The sequence below is a fragment of the Vanacampus margaritifer genome, chromosome 19 (genome assembly GCF_051991255.1).
Source record: "Vanacampus margaritifer isolate UIUO_Vmar chromosome 19, RoL_Vmar_1.0, whole genome shotgun sequence".
Taxonomy (NCBI): domain Eukaryota; kingdom Metazoa; phylum Chordata; class Actinopteri; order Syngnathiformes; family Syngnathidae; genus Vanacampus; species Vanacampus margaritifer.
In genome coordinates, this window is record NC_135450.1 from 4,246,415 (window position 1) to 4,267,414 (window position 21,000).

Sequence of the window (21,000 nt, forward strand, 5' to 3'; positions counted from 1 at the left end):
TGTTTACTGGGTATGGTCATGTGACAAGCTGAGCCCTTAAGAACTGTGAAGTAGTGTTAATTTATCAGACATTTTTTAATTTAGTGTCAGTTTTAGTTCAGTATAAATCACACTTGTTATTATAGTTAGTCAACCTCATCCCATTTTTATTTAGTCAACTTTTAGTTGACTATAAATCTAGCATTTTAGTCTTTATTTTAGTCCAAGAAAACATACTTGTATTCATCTAGTTTTAGTCAACAAAAACGTCAACGCTTTAGTCTAGTTTTAGTCAGGACAATCATTTTACCGCTGTTTTGTTAGCACACAATGTTGAACATTTCGGAACTAAAACCATTTCACATACAATTTTCTGATCTTTTTGATAAAAAACACCACAGTATATCAACAAGTAGCTACTATGGCTCCATTCTACGAGCTAGTAAATTAGCCAGCATTAGTTAGCGATCGGATTAACATTATTGTTGGAACGTTATAGCCTTTGGATTAACTATAATTTACTGTTTTTGTTTTTGTTTTACCTTTCACCATGAATCCACCTCATATAATCATATAATTTTCTTTGTCTTTGTTTATGAACTAAAATGTCCTTAGATTTTAGTCCAGTTTTTGTCAAGTGAAGTACATTTTCGTCTGGTCTTCATTAGTCTATGAAAATGCATACTTATGTACTCCCAGTTATTGTTTATTAATGAGGGTTTTAGTCTAGTCTAGTTTTCGTCTGATGAATTGTGTGTTGACAAAAATATTTTTATTTATTTTTCATTAATGAAATTAACACTACTGTGATGTCATTTTTAGTCGACAGCAAGTGGCAAAATGGCTGCCTCCTTAGATGGATTTTGCTGTTGAATTCATATTCCACAAACGCAATATTAATTAGAATACCGTGTATTAGACTAGTGGAGGTGCATAGAGCATATTAGAGAATAGATTTTTGACTTGACTTCCACTTTAAAGTCATTTGCTGGCAAAACCTTCCTGTTTTTCCAAGTAATCCTTATTTAGTGAGGAGGGAGTTGACTTTTCCTCTCAAACCACATCCCATCACCGCATCTGCTACTGGGACCATTTAATGCCATCCATAATCATTTGCATAATCCTATATTTACCAGTGCTGCGAAGATGGGGATGCAGTGGGAGACATTTTTTAGATAATTATTTACTTATGTGCGCCCTCATTTTTATGTTAGCTTCATTTTAATGATTTATTACTCTTATTCTTACTTTCTAACTCTGGAAGAACATTTTAGAGTATGTTGGAAGATGGGATTTGTATAGTAGAACACATTAATTCCTGAGTGGGCTATGGCTTTTTCTTTCATACATTTAATCAATGCTTTCCTCAGTTTTCTTTTACTTTCTTTTACCTCCTTAACACACCCCTCCCCCACTACAAGTTCTCATCCCTCTTGTGAATGGGGAACAGATGTGGCATTGGATCTTTGGAATCTTTTTTTAAGCTGGTATCTCTCGGTGCGGTGAATGCATGCCAACGTTGCAAATTTTAAGTTTCTGTCAAGGGTCGTGAAAGATATCCGCAGACCACAACTAATTAAAACACAGCTACTGTATGTCTGCTCAATGGCAAAGTTCAATTTAGTTGATAAGCACAAACACTGACCATAAATTTATATGAAGTGGGATTTTTTTTTTTTCCCAAACCAAGCAAATCCCCTGGGTATATGATCCCGAAGGGTTAAGTATGCACTTGAGCCACAGCCAGTTCCAAGGCTTTACATGAGAGGTTATGATAGATTGTGTGCGGAATAAGTAGGGGTTGGTGGGTGGAAGTGGGTAGAATAAGTCAAGTGTGTGTGTGTGTGTGTGTGTGTGTGTGTGTGTGTGTGTGTGTGTGTGTGTGTGTGTGTGTGTGTGTGTGTGTGTGTGTGTGTGTGTGTGTGTGTGTGTGTGTGTGTGTGTGTGTGTGTGTGTGTGTGTGTGTGTGTGTGTGTGTGTGTGTGTGCGTGCGTGCGTGCGTGCGTGCGTGCGTGCGTGCGTGCGTGCGTGTGTGTGCGCGCGCGCGCGAGAGAGAGAGAGGGAGAGGGTGGGTGGTTGGTTGCGAGAGAGAGAGAGAGAGTGGGTGGGTGCGTGCGAGAGAGAGTGGGTGGAGATACAGTGGTACCTGAGGTCACACAGACCTGCTCTTACCTGCATGGTGACCCTGCACCAGCTAACAAAGTGACCATTCTCATTCCGTGGTCTGAGGTGGACTATTTGACTTAGCCCACTCACACTCATGTTCATCTGAAGTTGACATTTCTAAACCACAAGTTTAGATTCATGCTTTGTGAGATAACAGTAATCCTTTTGTCACATAGTTTTTTGGGTAGGTTGACGGAAGGTTCGTCCTGTGCAAGAACTTTTGGTCAAAGCATGTAATTCATGCTTTGGGATCATCCAGAACAGCAACATGGATCCCATGACCATTGTACTGGGTATATAATCTGTTCCAAATTAGGCTTCTAACACCTATGTATCCCAAAATATCCACTGCAGGACAGAGTTGCTTGAAGTAGCATAATGTGGATTGATTATTGAGCAGCAGTGGACCCTGCTGGCACAAGGGATGATAACGGTAGGAGTCCTTGGCCAGGTGAATGTGTACAGTACTAGAATTATACATTAATTTTGAAAAATTCCACAGTACTGTTATTCATTCTATATCAACTCAACTTTATGGCAGCAGTCCTCAGTGTTGAAAGCAATTCTATGGTATATTTGTTTCCCCCTTCTGGCATTTTCTGTATTTCTCCTGATACCAAACAAGGCTTTGAAACTCAATTTTGACAGCATTTTTTTAAAACCAGTCACCACACACTTTATACACTTTTCTCAGACAGCCATTAACATTTTCTCACATTTCTCTGTTTACAGTCTCCAAGCTGAAAGAAACTGTTGTAGATTTAAAATATTAAGTACTATTATGTAATAAAACCAAAGATCAAATCTTGTTTTGAGGCGAAAATATTTAACATTTATTTGACAAAATATATAAATAATAATGTTTGTCCATTCATCCATTTTCTTCTTATTAGTGCCGGGTATAAATATTATCCTAAAAAATGGAAAAAGAAAAGATAACTTTTAGAAATGTCAAATTTAATTTTAATAATGTACCATGTTGGACAATTATTAATAGTTCCGATACTGGTGCTGCATTAGAACAGTAGTGAGGTTTCCATCCACCCATTTTTATTAAAATTTTCAAGAAATGTAAAAATAAAATTGAATGTAAACACTAGAAATTCGCGCACAAAAATTTCGCTTGGAAGGGGTGATTTTGAAGCGTATCGGAAAAAGGAAAATGCTGACAAGACCGGATACACGTCGCACGTTTTGACCGGATGTTACGTCACACATACGTTTGTAGTCTCAAAGCAATGGCGGACTATAAAGTAAAGGTATGTTTGGGGGGGTCGACGAAACAGAAATCTTTTTGGAATTAATTAAAGAAGCGAATATTAATGCAATTTTAGATGGAAAACGGCAAAGAAACACTACAGTTTATCAAGAATTACAAAAGCAAACTCATACGACGTCATCGCTTCCTGTTCTGTTACTGGTAGATCTCTATGGTGTATACCGCCACCTACAGCGGCGGAGCCCTCTCAATACTCGCAAAAGAAGAACAAATGGAAACGGGCATAATTCGTGTGTTCGTTTTGCGCATTTTCAGTAAATTTGCTTAAAAAATTTTAAACGATTGAATGGAAACCTGGCTTGTGGTTAGTGTTTTTATGATACTGGTATCGGCAGAGGCCCCCATACTGCATGCGTGACAGTGGTATCGGTATCAGTGAGTACTAACAAGTAACATGCGATACCATTAATTATGACGCTAATATAGGTCTTTGAATGCAGCTTTTTCATGTTGTGAAAAAAACAACAACTTAGGTATCTGTATGGAATCGGCATCGGCCGATACTGCAAAGCTGGGTATCGGTATTGGGGGCCAAAAAACTGTATCGGAACAACACTATTTGTGTTAACATGCCGATGCCATTATTTCCAACGCTTTGGATGCAGCATCTTGTGTTTTGCTCATGCACGACATTCACTGATGTGTGACGTGTTCACTGCATGCCAAGCCAAGATATCCTTTTGGCCCTTGAATGTTCTGAACCAATGGCAGGCCAGGTTTTTCATATTGAGAAAAAAAAAATAGGTATCACATCGGCCGATACTGCAAAACTGGGAATCGGTGGCCAAAAAACGGTATCGGAACAACACTAATTATTAATAGTAAGTCGTGTATTTCACTGTCTTCTGACCGTGCCTTTCCGTACTAGCGTCGCTCTGCTTTAGCATCATTTTCCTGTAAAGGCCTTGGTGCAGGTATCTTTAAGTTTTTCCAGTGCAGAACATGGTTATGGGTAGTTTTTGTTGCAGTTTTTTCTTCTGGGTGAGAAGATTCTTATAAACAGAAATGCCATCTTCGATTATATTTGAGAACAGGTTCTCCATTAGTTAATTAGAAAGCAGAACAAAATGGCGGTTTGTATGCCATACGCTGTAAAATAAATAAAATTTACAGTCAGAAGTGATGGCGAAAGTGCGGTTAGTATAACATAGGGCATAGTATTCTTGAGTACAAAGAAAATTGAGCTTTTGAAGGGCTACTTTCAGGTTGCGTATGATATTTGAGTGCATGTTATTCTCGAGAAATTACGGTAACTGTAATTAAAGGGTGTCACTTTACAGATTATCTACAAAATGCTCATGAGACTGCAGTGATCAACTTAAACAGCCAGAAGCAGCAAGATATAGAAGGGGTGGTACTGCTGCGGCCTGGCTAGCTGCTGAAAAATGAGAATGTTGACAGTACGTCACTCTTTGATCCTGACTTTATGGTCCAGCACAGGTGTTTACTCTAAGATGAATATCTTTACAAGTTTTGTCCCTTATGCTAGTATATGACGGGGCTTACAGAGAGGGAGAAGAACATGCATGGTGTGTGAAGATTGAAAGAAAATGTCGAAACATGTCAATGGTAGGGGTGAGCATAATAAAGCTGAACTTGAAGGGCCCGCAAATTGAAAACAATATTGTCTTAGGTTTCATTTTACCAGCCATGGTTCCTAGCTCTCGTTTCCATGTTTTGACAAACTCCCCTCCATTTTATGGCTTTTTTTTCTGTGCAATGTTCCAAGCAAGTTGATACGAGTCCTTTATAAATTTGGGGAGCAACTGTGTCAGTCCCCTTTGTAAATTCCTGGCTGATGTGTGCATTGAGTGAACACAAGTGCGGGTGAAAATTTGAAGTCTTGAAATGTTCTAGTGATGCCTGAACACATCATGCAGAATAGGTTGCCATTATGTTCAACAAAAACAGTTTTAAAACTTCCTGTGTTCATCTTTGTTTTTATTTTGCATTTTTTTTCCCCCTGCCATTTTCATAGCAACACTGCTCAACACTTACACCCACAATGCATGCAGTCGCGAGTCACATGACTTGGACTCAAGCTGACTTAAGTCGCTAATGTTATGACTTGCGATTTGCTTGGCAAACACTTGACTCGACTTGACTTTGAAGTCATTGTTTACATTTAAAAGTTTATGTAGTGTGTCTTGCTTTTGAAAAAAAAGTTATTTTTTTGTGCCATGTGTGCCACCGATCTGGCAACACTGTCCACCAATATTGCAATATGACAACTGCAATTTGTGTTTGTTTGCTTAAAGGGGAAGTCAACTTTAAACATTTCTTGACAATAATATGTTATATTTGACCTCACTGGTCTTAACATGACATTCTGATTAATATTACATTTGTTAAATATGAGTTATGCCAGAAAATCCAGCCATTTTTATCCATTTCAGGGGGCGACCATTTTGCCACTTGCTGTTGACTGAAGATGACATCACAGTTGCTCAGGGCTCAGGCAACGACCAATCACAGCTCATCTGTTTTCTGAAGCTGAGCTGTGATTGGCTGTTTCCCTAGACCTGAGCAACTGGGATGTCTTTTTTGCCTTCTGATATTGATAAAATACTGTATTTAGACTCGAGGGGCTGCAAAGAACATATTATTGTCTATAAAAAAAAAATTAAGTTGACTTACCCTTTAAGTCTGTTGAAAACACAAGGGACCTCCCCACAAATTGTTTGATAAACACAGAAACAGAACTACTTTCTGATTTAAAACAATATTTTGTTGTGTAGCAAAAACAAATATTAACTTGTTTCTGTTGGGTAATTAATTTCTTTCTTGACTGGCTTTCAAACAGTTGGCACTAGTGTATTTATTGTCTGGCCCTGGGCCATGTTTTTCTGTCTACTCTTGTAATGACATTTTTTAAATGGGTGCACGTCGCCTATTTCTTGGCTTGCTCAAAAGCTAATCATGTGCAGCGTTCCAGCAAGACTCACATCAAGGTTAGGGAGGCCTTATTGCTGACACTAATTGCTCCAACTTGAAGGCCTGTTTCATGGAATATTTGCTCACCTGTCTGGCAGTGAACGTTCCACATTCAGCCACGGTTTTTAAAACATATTAGACAAGGTCACAATTATGTGCTTTCTAAATTGAAGAACAAAATGATTAGTGGACTTGACGTACTCAATTCGTTTTCACTTGTTCGCTCATTGTTCATTGCCTTTTTGGTCCATTGACTTTACTGCCGCTAATGATCTGCCATCATTGTCATTAATTTTTACAAAGTAATGTTGTGATTACTTTCTGTACCCACCCATGATTGGGGAGTCTTTGTTACAACCAAAACACAGAATAAATGACTTAATCTTGATAATTTTACAAGCTTCAGCAATCATTGTTTGTCTTTTGGGGTCTAGAATCATTGTTTTGTTTTTGTTTGTTTTTTAACGGTAACCACAATTCTCATGATAATCTGCGTTTGGTGTAGGAGGGCTAACACAAATTGCCATACTCTCACAAACGCTCCACTACACCCCTCCAACCCCCAACATTTTTCCAGTTTCTTTGCTCTGTCAGCACAGTGATGAGTGAGTGGCCAGCGGCCTGTGTTTACCTTATTAATTAGCTCAGTGATCCAGAAAGACTCCTGCAGGTAAACAGAAAAACAGTGAACGTTACATAGAGAAAGGAAACTAAGACAGAAGCCAGGGAAAGGAAAGAGAGGCAGAAGTTGGATGGGGAACAACTTGGAGCGATCTGACCGTTTTTCAATAATGGAGTCCTATTGTATCTAATCTATCACATAATATTTGCAAAAAGCTCAAACATGGCATTACTATAGAAAGTAATGTTTTTGATATTCACAATATGGATCATGTGGATTTTTTCATACGTTGACTAAAATTAAGTCCTTTTTTGCTCAATTAAGTTCACTACATTTGTTTTTTTTCCAAAAGTGATATCAAGATTATGGCTCCCTGAAAATAACTTAAAGCAGTTTTTCCATAGTTGTCTTTTAGGGAGACTGTTAACTCATTTGCTCCCCAAAACGTCTAAAAACGTTCTATTTTAAATATTGCCATAGTCCCAAAAACGTTTTTATACATTTTTTAAAGTTTTTTTTTATTATTATGCTAGAGCATACAGAACGCTTTGATGCAGCCGCTGACCTGAAGAGAACGCTTAAAGCAATGGTAGTTATTACAAAAAACGGCCAACAGGTGGCAGCAGAGTATAAGAGATTAGGGCCATGTTTCAAAAAAGCTCTTTTCTCCAGTGTTTTCAACAGGTTTGTGAATAATGATGAAACTTAGCTATATTATAATGCTAATTGCTGCAAAACGGAAACAGATACAAATATACTTTTTTTTTCTTATGAAAGAAGAGACTCTAATCTTTCTTTTGGTATGTTCCATGTTTTGATAGCAATAGAACACAATATTCTGTGGGCCTTGCAAAATCAGTCAAAATCCAGTAGAATAGCTGGGAGTGAAGGGGGTTGCTTCAGTGAAAATGGCTGGAAGTGAATGAGTTAATAATGTTTGAAAAATTTGTTAAGGCTAGTTTGTTTAATATTGCCAGAACAAATAGTTTTCATGTTTTCAACTACACACTGCGTACTGCAGTGTATCTGCTGCTGCTCATGTTGGGAGCCAAAGGTCGCCTGGCATCATAAATAAATGGTTCTCTCCTCCTCCATACTCTTGCACAAAATTTGGGGGATTGGCCGCTGCTTTGACATCAAAATGTAAATGTTATTTATCTCTCATTTTCTTTTTCAGCCCTGCATGGCCCTTTCGTTTCCCCAAAAGGTAAGGCCTGCCAAAATCGAAGTCTCCTGTTGATGGTCTGGATTGCAAAACTTCGCCCCCACCCCCACCCCCACCCCATTATTCCCGTCATCCATCTATCACTGCTGTCATTCCTCAGCAGTGAGTCATGAGTTATCTTGTGGGAGTTGTGTCTGTCTGTACCTGGCCTTTGTAAACCAGCAGACTGCATCTCATAATTTCTCAGTAACACAGCAAGAAGCATCTTGGTGCTAATTGAATATGTTTCCATATTCATAATTTGTCTGATTTTGGTTTGATGTTGGACAACTACGAAAATTGTAATTTAAAGTAATCCTTTTTTTTTCGTTTTCAGCTATGCTGAGCTGATAGCTGATTGGCCAGTGGTGGTGCTTGGTGTGTGCACAGTCTTAATTGTCGTGTGTGCCCTGGTGGGTGTCCTGGTTCCTGACCTCCCGGATTTCTCTGACCCTCTTTTGGTGAGTACTAATCCTGCCCTGCAACATAAAGTAAAAAGCAACTTATAAATGTGAGTTCACCCCGCCAATTTCAGCATATTTTTAATTATATCTGTTCATGGGATAACACTGAAGAAATGACAGTTGTATAATTTATATAGCAGAAAAACTCAAAATACAGTTAATAGCTAAACCCTTAGCAACAAAAGTGAGTACACCCCTTAGTAAAAATGCAGTGTAAACACTACCAACATGTATAGCCTATTATGTCTTGAAAGAAAAATTGGCAGAGCCTTGTCGTTTTGAATAAAGTTTAAGTATGCAAGTGCAAACACTAACCGCTAAAGTTATCTAAGGTTATGTAAAATTTAAAAAAAATAAAAAATAAATTGACACTAGTCACTTTATTAAAGACCGGTATAACATCAAAATGAAGCTCTTATTTTAAAACCAGATTACTCTACTGCCACCTTTTATCCTAGCAGATTATACAGCCACTGTTTTTTCTGTTCATCCAAATACAATATGTTACTTTTTGCAAATCATCGCTGAAAATTAAAATGGACATAAGTGTTTTTCACATCGCAGCGACAAAATACTTATTTGCAGTTACCTTGCGTTAATTAACAGTGACCTAGTGCCAAAAATCTACATGCTTTTATCTATTGTTTGTGTTTTGTCAAAGGGTTTTGAGCCTCGAGGTACTGCCATCGGCCAACGACTGGTCACCTGGAACAACATGGTGAAGAACACTGGCTACAAAGCAACACTGGCCAACTATCCCTTCAAATACGCTGACGAGCAAGCTAAAAAGTAAGTGAACCCAGCTGTCTCCCTGAATAAATACAGACATCGCTGTAAGACTTTCTCATTTAGCAGGCAGAGTTTCAATGTGCTTAGGATCATTAGTCTGCAACTGATTGATTCAAAATGTCTTTCACATCAGATTCAATTGGCTTGAGTGTGTACTTTGGCTTTGCAGTGTTCATTCGGTAGGAAAGTAACCACTCACTCAGTTGAAGCCAGACAATTCAAAGTGTGAATCCCCTTGCAGACAAAAAAAAAAGAATTTTTGATCATCCCCTCCTCCATCTTTCAATGTTTCTGTCTGTAGACATAATTGTGTGCTTATGTCTGTCAGCAGCCTTATCCCTTGTCTGTCAATACTGTCCCCCTTGACCCCCCCCCCCCCTTCAGAGGTGGGTAGTACTAGTAACGATACAAAATTATTGTTTTGTACTTTTTTGTAGCCTTATCATACTCAGTACTGTAGTTTTAAAGTTCATCCAAACGTATCTTGTATTCTACCTTTGATAGGACTGCTAACATTGGTGCGCTTTTTAGCCTGCTCTAATCTATTTCAAATCTGTTCATATGTGATGAGAAATGCGACCAATCTTTTTCTGTTGATGGCGCCACAGCACTGGCACGTGTGGCCAATTGCGGCCAATTCTGGAACTAACAGACAGGGACTTTATAAGGGGGCATTTTGGGCGGGCTGAACACTGTTTCCCATATGTTGAATCGGGGTCCGTTGGTTTTGGGTCTGTTAAATCACAGTTCTATTGTACCACTCGTGGAACATGACAGAATTATTTTACCTTAAAGATGGGCTCCAGCTCACACGTGACCTGAGCTGAAAAGCGGTATATAAATTGGATGAAGGGACTGTCCAAAGTAACAGCGACATCATGCGCTCTCCTCTGTTACGTTAACTTGAGTCATATTCTAAAGTAACAGTACTTTTACTTGGGTTTAATTATTTGTCTACTCTACCCACCTCTCTTTCTCTTACTCAAGTCTTTCTGAGAAACTCAAAGGTAAATAACCTGATATTATAATAATCTATTCATCTAATCATAATGATTTTCTGTTGCTTTCCAGTCACCAAGAACCCAAATGGCCCGAAGACCACTTTGAACGAGAAAAACGGCATGCAGAGTGGGACTTCAGTAAAGAGTTTTTCTGCGATGTGCCTGGTAAGGTTTCTTTATTTTATTCTTATTTAAATTAATCAAAGTGGGATAGATTGTACCTTTGATTGTATGTCTCTATCAGGCAAATGGTTTAATTAGCTATGTTTTATTTTAACTAACTTGTATTAATCTGATCTAATTCTCCTTTATACTTCATGCAGGCTCCACCTATTCCAGACTGGTTTTCTCATCTGCTGAGGGGAAGAATTTATGGAGTATTCAGGCCATCAAATCCATGTGTAATCTGGACAACACAAGGGTATGAATGGGGAACAGCACAAAAATAAGTCTTGGTTATATTTTTATTATTTAGGTCCGTGCAAAGTGGTCAATAGATTAGGCTCCGATGCAACTCATCATCTGTACTATAGAGGTTTTCTTCATCACATATTCTTGATGTGAATTCCTGCCATACCGTATGTATTCATCTTTACGTTCTCACCTTAACATACACAAAACGTCCTCCTAGAAGTTCTTCCCTTTTCTGTTTGTGACCCAGAGATGAAACACCAAGTATTGGAAACCTCTGCTTTAGGTGCTCACTTAGACGTTTCACAAGATAATAAATATTGTAAATTAATTTCAGTAAAGTCAAACTGCTACTTTATATTAAGATAATAAAACACATTACATTTCTTGTAATTTGATGATTCAAACTTACAGATAATGAAAACCTAAAACTCTGAAATTTCTGAAAATTACAATTTCTCATAAAAATAGGGATGGACAAGTATCGATACCAACTAACCTAATTTTAAGGTATTGAGTGGAGGGTGCCGATACCAGTCACCAATACTTAAAGGGATGACTCATTAAGCTATTTTCAACGGTAAAAAGTTAATATTTTGTCCAGAATAAATTTGATAACTTCATTATTTTCCTTGTCCAATTAATACCTTTAACTCATTCACTCGCAGCCATTTTCACTGAAGCAACGCCCTTCGCTCATGGCTGTTATACTGGGTTTTGACAGATTTTGCAAGGCCCACAGAATAGTGTGTTCTATTGCTATAAAAACAGGCAACCTACCAAAAGAAAGATTAGAGTCTCTTCTTTCGTCAGGAAAAGAAAAGTATATTTCTATCTGTTTCCGTTTTGCAGCAATTAGCATTAGAATATAGCTAAGTTTCATCATTATTCACAAAACTGTTTAAAACAGTGGGGGAAAGAGCTTATTGCAACATGGCCCTGGTTGATCTCTTATACTCTGCTGCCACCTTGCTGGCCGTTTTTGTAGTTTTTAAAGGTATAAATTGTTCATGAAAAATAATGAAGTTATTGCGCTTATTCTGGACAAAATATTAACTTTTTACTGCTGAAAATGGCTCAATGAGTCAAGTTTCCCTTTAAGGCATTCAAATATGAGTTAACTCCTCCTCGGCAGTAGTTGGCGCTATGCTGCAGGAGTTTGAAATCATCATTTGTGTCAGAAAGAAAGGTCTTTGGTGACATTTTTTTGTCATTGTGTTAAATGAAATTTCATCTTCCTCATGGCAACAATTCAGATTTTCTATGGGTTTTCATTATCTTAATATTATTTTATATTTTCCCAGAAAATATGCTGTATTATATCCTATGTATTGTAATTCTACAGATTTATTTTCCTCTGTTAACAGGTGCGCTCTCACCGTGACTACTGGAGCCTCTGTCAGCGCACCAACGATGCTTCATGTTGCCCCAGCTGGACACTTGGGAACTACATCGCAGCCCTCACAAATAGGTCATCCTGCCAAATGATTACTGAGCGTGACGTATCGCACACACTGAAGATTTTGCGCTCGTGCGCCAAGTACTACCACAATGGCACGCTGGGACCCGATTGCTGGGACATGGCCCTGAAGCGCAAGGATCAGCTCAAGTGCGGCACTGTCCCCCGGAAGTGCACCAAATACAATGCCGTCTACCAAATGATGCACTTCCTGGTTGATAAGGACTTCCTCAGTCCAAAGAGTCTGGAATTTCCTCCACCTGTGCTCATGTATAGTATGCTGTTCTCGCCAACAGAGAAAGGAGAGTCTATGATGAACATTTACTTGGATAATTTTGAGAACTGGAACTCCTCGGACGGCATCACCACAGTCACCGGGATCGAGTTTGGCATTAAACATGACCTCTTTCAGGACTACCTCCTTACGGACACGGTGTACCCAGCGATAGCCATTGTGATAGTCCTGCTGGTCATGTGTGTGTACACGCGGTCCGTTTTCATCACACTAATGACGATAATTGCCATTATTAGCTCCCTCATTGTGTCTTATTTTCTCTACCGCATGGTCTTCAGCTTTGAGTTTTTCCCTTTCATGAACCTCACAGCTCTCATCATACTGGTGGGAATCGGTGCAGACGACGCCTTTGTGCTTTGCGATGTATGGAATTACACCAAATTTGATAAGCCCCATGCTGAGCTGGCGGAAACGGTCAGTGTGACTTTGCAGCACGCCGCCTTGTCGATGTTCGTCACCAGCTTTACCACCGCCGCTGCTTTTTATGCTAACTATGTCAGCAACATCACCGCTATCCGCTGTTTTGGTGTCTATGCCGGGACAGCCATCTTGGTCAACTATATCCTCATGGTGACGTGGCTTCCAGCTGTGGTGGTGTTGCACGAGCGCTATCTGCCAGATGCGTTGCCGTGTTCCAAGCCCCAACACCAGCAAACCGGTTACTGCATCCAGATGATTGTGGGAAGTCTTTGCCAGAAGGCTAGCAAATGCTTGTTTAGTGTTTCTGAAGCTTCTAGAATCTTCTTTGAGAAAGTTCTTCCCTGCATTGTCATTAAGCTGCGCTACCTCTGGCTCTTCTGGTTTCTTGCGCTTACAGTGGCTGGGGCATATGTTGTTTGCGTCAACCCAAAGATGAAGCTTCCATCACTGGAGCTGGCTGAGTTTCAGGTGTTCCGGTCCTCTCATCCTTTCGAGCGCTACGACGCCGAGTACAAGAAACTTTTCATGTTTGAGAGAGTGCATCATGGAGAGGACCTCCACATGCCTATCACCATTATCTGGGGCGTCACACCTGTGGATAACGGCGACCCCCTGAATCCCAAGAACAAGGGAAAATTGATGCTGGACAGCAGCTTCAACATCGCCAGTCCAGCGTCTCAGTTGTGGATCCTCAATTTCTGCCAGAAGCTTCGAAACCAGAGTTTTGTCTTTCAGTCGGACGAGCAGGACTTCACCAGCTGCTTCATTGAGACATTCAAACAGGTCAGTTCTTCTTGGATTCCTACCAGAGCAATTCATTAGGTGCAAGCATGCCACCACTGCATAATTGTTCAACAAATTGTCTTCACGCACATCGTCATCACAGCAGATTGATTGATGGGATCGAGAACCAATTGTTAAAATAATCTACCCGGAAGACACAGTGACAAAAGATCCCTGAATACACCTTTAATTTCATGCAACCTCAAGGAAAAATGCTATATTGTGATATACAGTAGGTCTTTCTTTAACTCTTTTACCGCCAAAAACGTTTAATGACGTTTACTAAAATCCAAATGAATGCTGCCGAAAACGTTAATTGACGTTTACTACGTTTTATTTCTCATAATGGGCAGTGGAAGTTGTTGCTGCCTACGCAATGGACTTGTAAAATCACAAACAGCCACTAACTATGGCCACCAGATGGCAGCATTGTATCTCTTTTCAATGTTCTGCTGGTGTATGCAATTGCAGTGAAACTGATTGATATGATGTAATGGAATGTTTTCAAGGATGACGTGAATGATCAAAGCCTTTGTCACATTAAATCTAGTTCACAGAGCGTTACTAAACAAAAAAATATTAGCGTCAAAGTCACTGTTGTGCAGAAAATGTATCTATTCACAAAAAAGCTAATTTTCTCCTTATCTTTTCAATTTTCGCTCACTGTCACTCAAATTACCTATTTTCAAATGGTGATTACTAAAAAACAGAATAAGGTAGAAACATACTTTTTTTTCTAATAAAAGAATGTAACGCGATCTTTCATTTGGTACCCAGCATGTTTGTGTAGTCAAAGTACACAATATTCTGTTTGCCTTGAAAGATAAGTTAAAATGCTCAAAATCGGCTGGCACTGTCGGGGTTGTTGTTTTTTGATAACGTGTGGCAGTAAAATAGTTAAAATTATCTGTCGTTGTTTTTTTTGCGGTGGGAAATGATCAAAACTAGTAGCGGTATTGATACTTGGTGTCGGTAACGACTGAAGTTCAGTACTCGTACTGGTATCTGTCTGAAAAAATGTATTAGACATCCCTTCTCTTGAACAATATACACTTGAAAAACAGTTGGATCAAAATGACCCTAATTTGGTTAAAAAACAAACAAAACAACCAACCCAGCTTTTTGGGTTATTTATTTAAATAAAAAATGTGGGTTAAATAAATAAACCAGAAACAAGCCCAACACAATTCTTTATTATTATTATTATTATTTTCTTTTCTTTTCTTTTTAAAGATGGGTCAAAATGACTAACATACTCTAAATAAGTTGCATCCAAAATAGCACAATTCGGGTCAAAACCAACAGATCCACAAAACCAAACAGATTCACAACTTGGCTCAATTTAACCCAATTGTTGAGTTTGTTTGGTGTGAGATTGGGTCATAACATACTCTAAATAAGTTGCATCCAAAATAGCACAATTCGGGTCAAAACCAACAGATCCACGAAACCAAACATATTCACAACTTGGCTCAATTTAACCCAATTGTTGGGTTCGTTTGGTGTGAGATTGGGTCAATTTTACCTTTTTTCTTTTTTTGGTGTTTTTTTTTGTATAAAACTACCCAATTTTCAGGGTTTGTTGGTATAGAACAGCCCAAAAATTGGGTCAAACTGACCTAAGTAGTGGATTGGTTGATTTTCGACCCAACTGTTTTTAGAGTGTACATTGTTTGAATATTAAAACTACAAGTTTAATAAATTGTACTTTGATTTAAAAAAATATATAATAATAATAACTGTTAAAATTTAAATACAAATGAAAAAAAAAAGCTGTTAAAAATTCAATACAAATGTGTTATCCTTAAAAATTTATTACAACTGAACTGTACTTAAAAATGTATTGTAAATGTATACGTCTTTGCTCGGTTCATTGAATTTAACTTAATTGTATTTGATACCATTTTTTTTGTGCACCACTGAAGGGATCCAGCATGCCACTACACTTTGAGAAATCATCCATTTAGGAAATCTAAAATATGAAATCACAAATAACTAAGCATAATGTCCAATAAGATTTCACAGACACCTTCTTGGCACCAGTGTAAATTGTGCTGCTAAATACACCATCTTTATCTGGTTCTAAATGACAATAATTTCAACCTTCTCCTACTTTATTTTAACAGTGGATGGAGAACCAAGACTGCGAGGAAGCGTCCGTCTACCCCTGCTGCAGTCAATCCACCTTCCCCTACAAGCAGGAAGTGTTTGAGCTGTGCATCAAGAGGGCCATCATGGAGCTCGATCGTAGTACCAACTACCACCTGGACAGCAAGACGCCTGGACCTCGATTTGACATCAACGACACCATCAAGGCTATCGTTCTGGAGTTCAAGAGCACCTTCCTCTTCACGCTAGCCTATGAGAAGATGCACCAGTTCTATTGTGAGGTCAGAGCAAGTAAATGTGTTGTTAATTTTAATCATTTTTCGTACTTTTGGATTTTCTCAAATGATAGCCTCTACTCTATTAGACACCGAGACCCTTTAAATTGTACACAGTAAATTTTGTAGAGAATTTTACTCTCAACAGAGTATTTGGTCCCACTCCAAACAGAATTAATTACACTTGGAAGAGAGTTAAAAAAAATAAATAAATAAAAAGTCACTCAAGGGTTGAGCCACAAATCCACAACTTGAGGTTGAGAGACAGCCAATCTACTCCATGAGCCATGCAGCTCCTGCTGTGTGTCCGCTGGAATCTTTGAATGTCATGAGTTCGTTCCTCAACCCTTGTGTGACTTTTTTTTAAAGCAATAAATAAATATAGTAGAATTTAGTCAAAATCTCTCCTTGCAAAATTTGCATAGTGAAAAAATCTTTAACTCAAACCCAATACTGTTTTAATACTTTGTCCTTCACTCCAAAAAATGTATTTATAAGTTATTGTTTTTTAATGTTTTTTTTTATTTATGGTAAAGCATACAGAAGGCTTTGATACAGCTTCTGATCTGAAAAGGTTGCTTAGAAGTCGCTTAAAGTAAAGGTAGTTATAACAAAAACGGCCAGCAGGTGGCAGCAAAGTATAAGAGATCAACCAGGGCCATGTTGCAACAAGCTCTTTGTGCCAGTGTTTTCAACAGGCTCGTGAATGATAATGAAACTTATATATATATTCTAATGCTAATTGCTGCAAAACGGAAACAGATACAAGTATCCTTTTTTTCCTGATGAAAGGAGAGACTCTAGCCTTTCTTTTGGTAGGTTCCATGTTTTCATAGCAAGAGAACAGAATATTCTGTGGACCTTGCAAAATCATTGAAAATCCAGTAAAACAGCGACGGGGGTTGCTTCAGTGAAAATGGCTGGAAGTGAATGTGTTAATAGGTTTTTTCATGGAATAGGCAAATTCTCTCGTACACACTAAAAATTCTTTGGGTTCAAATTTACTCTGAATATTTTACTCTCTTCCAAGTGTAAATTTTACTCTGTTCAGAGTGGGACCAAATAGACTCAGTTTAGAGTAAAATTTACTCTACATAATTTACTGTGTAGTAAGCAAGTAGTGTCCATTGGTGGCAAGCTGACAGATTTTAAAATAAATGTAAATTTGTCATTGGAATTTTTTTTTATTGTGCATTCCTCTTTAAACATAATTAACCATAATCGATGTTTGGTACTCTGTGGAGGAAGTAATCATATATCCAATGCCATGATTTGAGCAAATGTTTTAAATGACAACTTGCAATAGTAGTAGTTGCAGTAATCATTTGTGGAATGTTCCCATCGCACTGAAGGTAATAGTTACCTGTTGGTTATCCAGGTAGATGCCTGGATAACTGAGGAGCTGCGCCACGCCCCAGCAGGCCTCACCCACGGCTGGTTTGTCAGCAACCTGGAATTCTTCGACCTTCAGGACAGTCTGTCTGATGGCACTCTGGTTGCCATGGCGCTGTCTGTGGCCGTAGCCTTCAGCGTCATGCTCCTAACCACATGGAACATCATCATCAGCTTGTACGCCATCCTGTCCATTGCCGGGACCATTTTTGTCACAGTGGGCTCCCTGGTGCTCCTCGGTTGGGAGCTGAACGTCTTGGAGTCGGTCACCATTTCTGTGGCGGTTGGACTGTCGGTGGACTTTGCCGTCCACTACGGTGTGGCCTACAGGCTCGCTCCAGAGCCCGACCGTGAGGGAAAGGTGATTTTCTCCCTCAGCCGAATGGGTTCCGCAATTGCTATGGCCGCCTTGACCACCTTTGTCGCAGGGGCCATGATGATGCCCTCCACCGTGTTAGCCTACACCCAGCTGGGCACTTTCATGATGCTGATCATGTGCATCAGCTGGGCCTTCGCCACCTTCTTTTTTCAGTGTATGTGCCGCTGTTTGGGACCTCAGGGCACTTGGGGCCAGATCCCACTCCCCAAAAAGCTGCAGTGCCAGGCTTTCTCTGAGGACCGGTCCGAAGGCTCTCTATCCGACGGCAAGAACTCCGGTATAGGGAAATACCAGCTAGACAGTGGCAATGGAGAGGAGGAACATTATGAGCTAGAGCCGCTCGCTTCAAGTCATAAAACTGAAGAAAAACCTCAAGAGGATCTTGAGGTTTGCACTCAACGTCACAATGGAATAAACCCCCACCACCACAATTCTCAGTTTAGTCCTGAAAAAGAGCTAGTAGCCTCACTCAACACACCATGCCAGTGCCAGTACTCCCAAAACACGGACTGCTCATGCGGGGAACCACCTCCACAGTGGACCCTCCGTTCCTGTCCTCGGCCTCTCCAAGACGCGCATCCCCACCCCCATCTCGTTGCAGGAAACTGTCCTAGCAAACCGGATCCAGTTTGCGCACAGCACTACGTCCCCTGTCCGCCTCCCCACGTGCACCGCTGTAGCCCAGGAAGGGTCGTTTACCCCAGACCTGCACCCTGCTGCCATCTTAAGAGTTATTGCGTCCATGCTGCGGGCTCAGAGGCATATTCAGAGCATAGATCCCCAGGCTTAGCCTTAAACCAGCGCACGGCTCAAAAACTAGACCCTAATACGCAACAGCCCAATCATCGGCCAGAAAGCCCAATACAGACTCAGTGCCCCTCCTCCACACAGGACTCAACTCACACAGACAGACATCAAGGGCATTGTAACCATACGTGCACCATAACCACAGAAACCGTAACACAGGAGGATGTTTGGCATAAGATCCCTGGCCAGCAGGAGAGCGGCGCCGTCCCGCCGAAGGAAAATGTCAAAAAGTGCAAGCAGAACTCAAAACGTGAACGGGCATCTTCTGCCTCTCCAAAGAAACTCTACTGTTTTAACAGATCCTTGAAGGTAAAGTGCAACTCGGCTTCAGAGTTCAGTGTGCCAAAAAGTGAAACAAGCGTACCTCCCGTTATAATAAACAGCAGTCGCTCCTCTGAAAGCTTATGTTAGGATAAAAATACACACCGTAATACAAATAATGATATTGTGATACTAAGTGCCTCAGTGTGATTTTATGCATTAGCACTGACATGTTAAATCGTTTTATTTTTTCCATTTATGGCCAAAGTGTTCTTTTTAAAACAATGTTTTTTATTTAACTCATTCACTCCCAGACATTTTCACTGAAGCAACCCCCTTCGCTCCCAGCTGTTTTACTAGATTTTGACTGATTTTGCAAGGCCCACAGAATATTGTGTTCTATTGCTACAAAAACATGGAACCTGCCAAAAGAAAGATTAGAGTCTCTTCTTTCATCAGGAAAAAGGTGTATTTGTATCTGTCTCGGTTTTGCAGCAATTAGCATTAGAATATTTCATCATTATTCACATTCCTGTTGAAAACACTATCAAAAAAAAGCTTGTTGCCCATGGCCCTAGCTAATCTCTTGTACTCTGCTGCCACTTGCTGGCTGTTTTTGTAATAACTACCATTGTTTTAAGCCACCTCTTCATGTCAAAATCTGCATCAAAGCCTTCTGTATGCTCTTGCATAAAAACCTTCTTTTTTTTTTTAAAGTATAAATACGTTTTTGGGAGTGAAGGACAAAGTATTAAAAAAAAACGTGTTTACATGTTTTGGGGTTTGAATGAGTTAAACAATGTGTCAATATACTGCAGACATTTGCACAGGAAGAAAAAAATGTATATATTTGCTATTAAATGCGATCACATGACCCGTGACATACGTATCACATTTCGTGCCATTTATACCGGGAAATCATCCCCAAAAAATTATTTACTATAATACTGTATGTTCTATTCACCCCCACTAGTCTAAAAACAGCATTATGATTGGTATTCTTTATTCTTTATTAGGATCCCAATTAGCTTCCACAAAATGTCACTAGTCTTCCTGGGATCCTCAAATAATTCAACAAAAACAAATGCAAAGTTTAAAATTACTCTATGTGGTAAAAATGAAAACACTAAACAACAACAGTATTGACAGATAAAATAAATAGAAACAGACGAACAACCATACACAATTTGAAAGGTCACAAAAAATAATAAAATAAAAAATAATAATAAATTTGTATTGTGTTCGTAGAATTTGAATTAAACAGCAAAATCCACCCATTTTATCCATCATAAGTGGCGGCCATTTTGCCACTTGTTGTCAACTGCAATTTACATCACAGTTGCTTAAGGCACAAATAATGACCGATCAGTTCTCACCAGTTTGCTGAGGTTTTTTTTGTTTTTTTTTTTGTTTTTTTTAATTTGGTCATGTGCCGTTCACAAGCTGAGCTGTAATTGGTCATTACCTGAGCCCTGAGCAACTGCAGTGTCATTTTTGGTCGCCAGCAAGTGGCAAAATGGCTGCCTCAAAATGTATAAAAACTGGTGGCTTTTGCTGCTTAAGTCATTTTCAACAAATGCAATATTAATCAGAATGCCATGTACAGAACATTTCGGGTTGCCTTGCTCTTTAAAACCATTGCTTGTCAACTGTTTTGTGTGCCATGAACGTCTTCGATGGATTATGTTCTGTACAATTAAAAATGTCTCACTTAATCACTGCTGTCCTGTTTATCAACAGACACCACAGACCACAAATTTGTTCAAGCTCCATTGTGTAATTGTGTATATATAAGCATATACTCATAATTGGCTCATAAATAGCGGCGCCTTTGCTGGCTGCGTGTCTGGCCTCAAATAATTGACAGGCTCCAGTTTATAATAATAATGGATCATAAACAGAGGTGTTTATTCCAGAAAGTAAAAACCCTGCCACAGTTTGGCTTTAGCCCCATGTGCTAGCTAGCTAGCT

The 21,000-nt window shown here is 39.3% G+C and overlaps 1 protein-coding gene across 6 annotated transcripts in view; it reads left to right on the top strand.

Moving 5' to 3' along the window:
• Positions 1-21,000, top strand: part of disp1 (dispatched homolog 1 (Drosophila)) — an 81,010-nt gene that overhangs the window by 54,958 nt on the left and 5,052 nt on the right. For 3 of the 6 annotated variants that reach the window (XM_077552339.1, XM_077552341.1, XM_077552342.1), the window contains exons 6-13: positions 8,158-8,187; positions 8,522-8,645; positions 9,310-9,437; positions 10,509-10,603; positions 10,762-10,859; positions 12,217-13,806; positions 15,933-16,196; positions 17,569-19,077. In XM_077552339.1, the coding sequence (XP_077408465.1) occupies positions 8,158-8,187; positions 8,522-8,645; positions 9,310-9,437; positions 10,509-10,603; positions 10,762-10,859; positions 12,217-13,806; positions 15,933-16,196; positions 17,569-19,077 (3,838 nt within the window). Of the gene's footprint in view, positions 1-8,157; positions 8,188-8,521; positions 8,646-9,309; positions 9,438-10,508; positions 10,604-10,761; positions 10,860-12,216; positions 13,807-15,932; positions 16,197-17,568; positions 20,745-21,000 lie in introns of those variants that run through there. The other 3 variants (XM_077552337.1, XM_077552336.1, XM_077552338.1) reach the window with 1 other exon arrangement.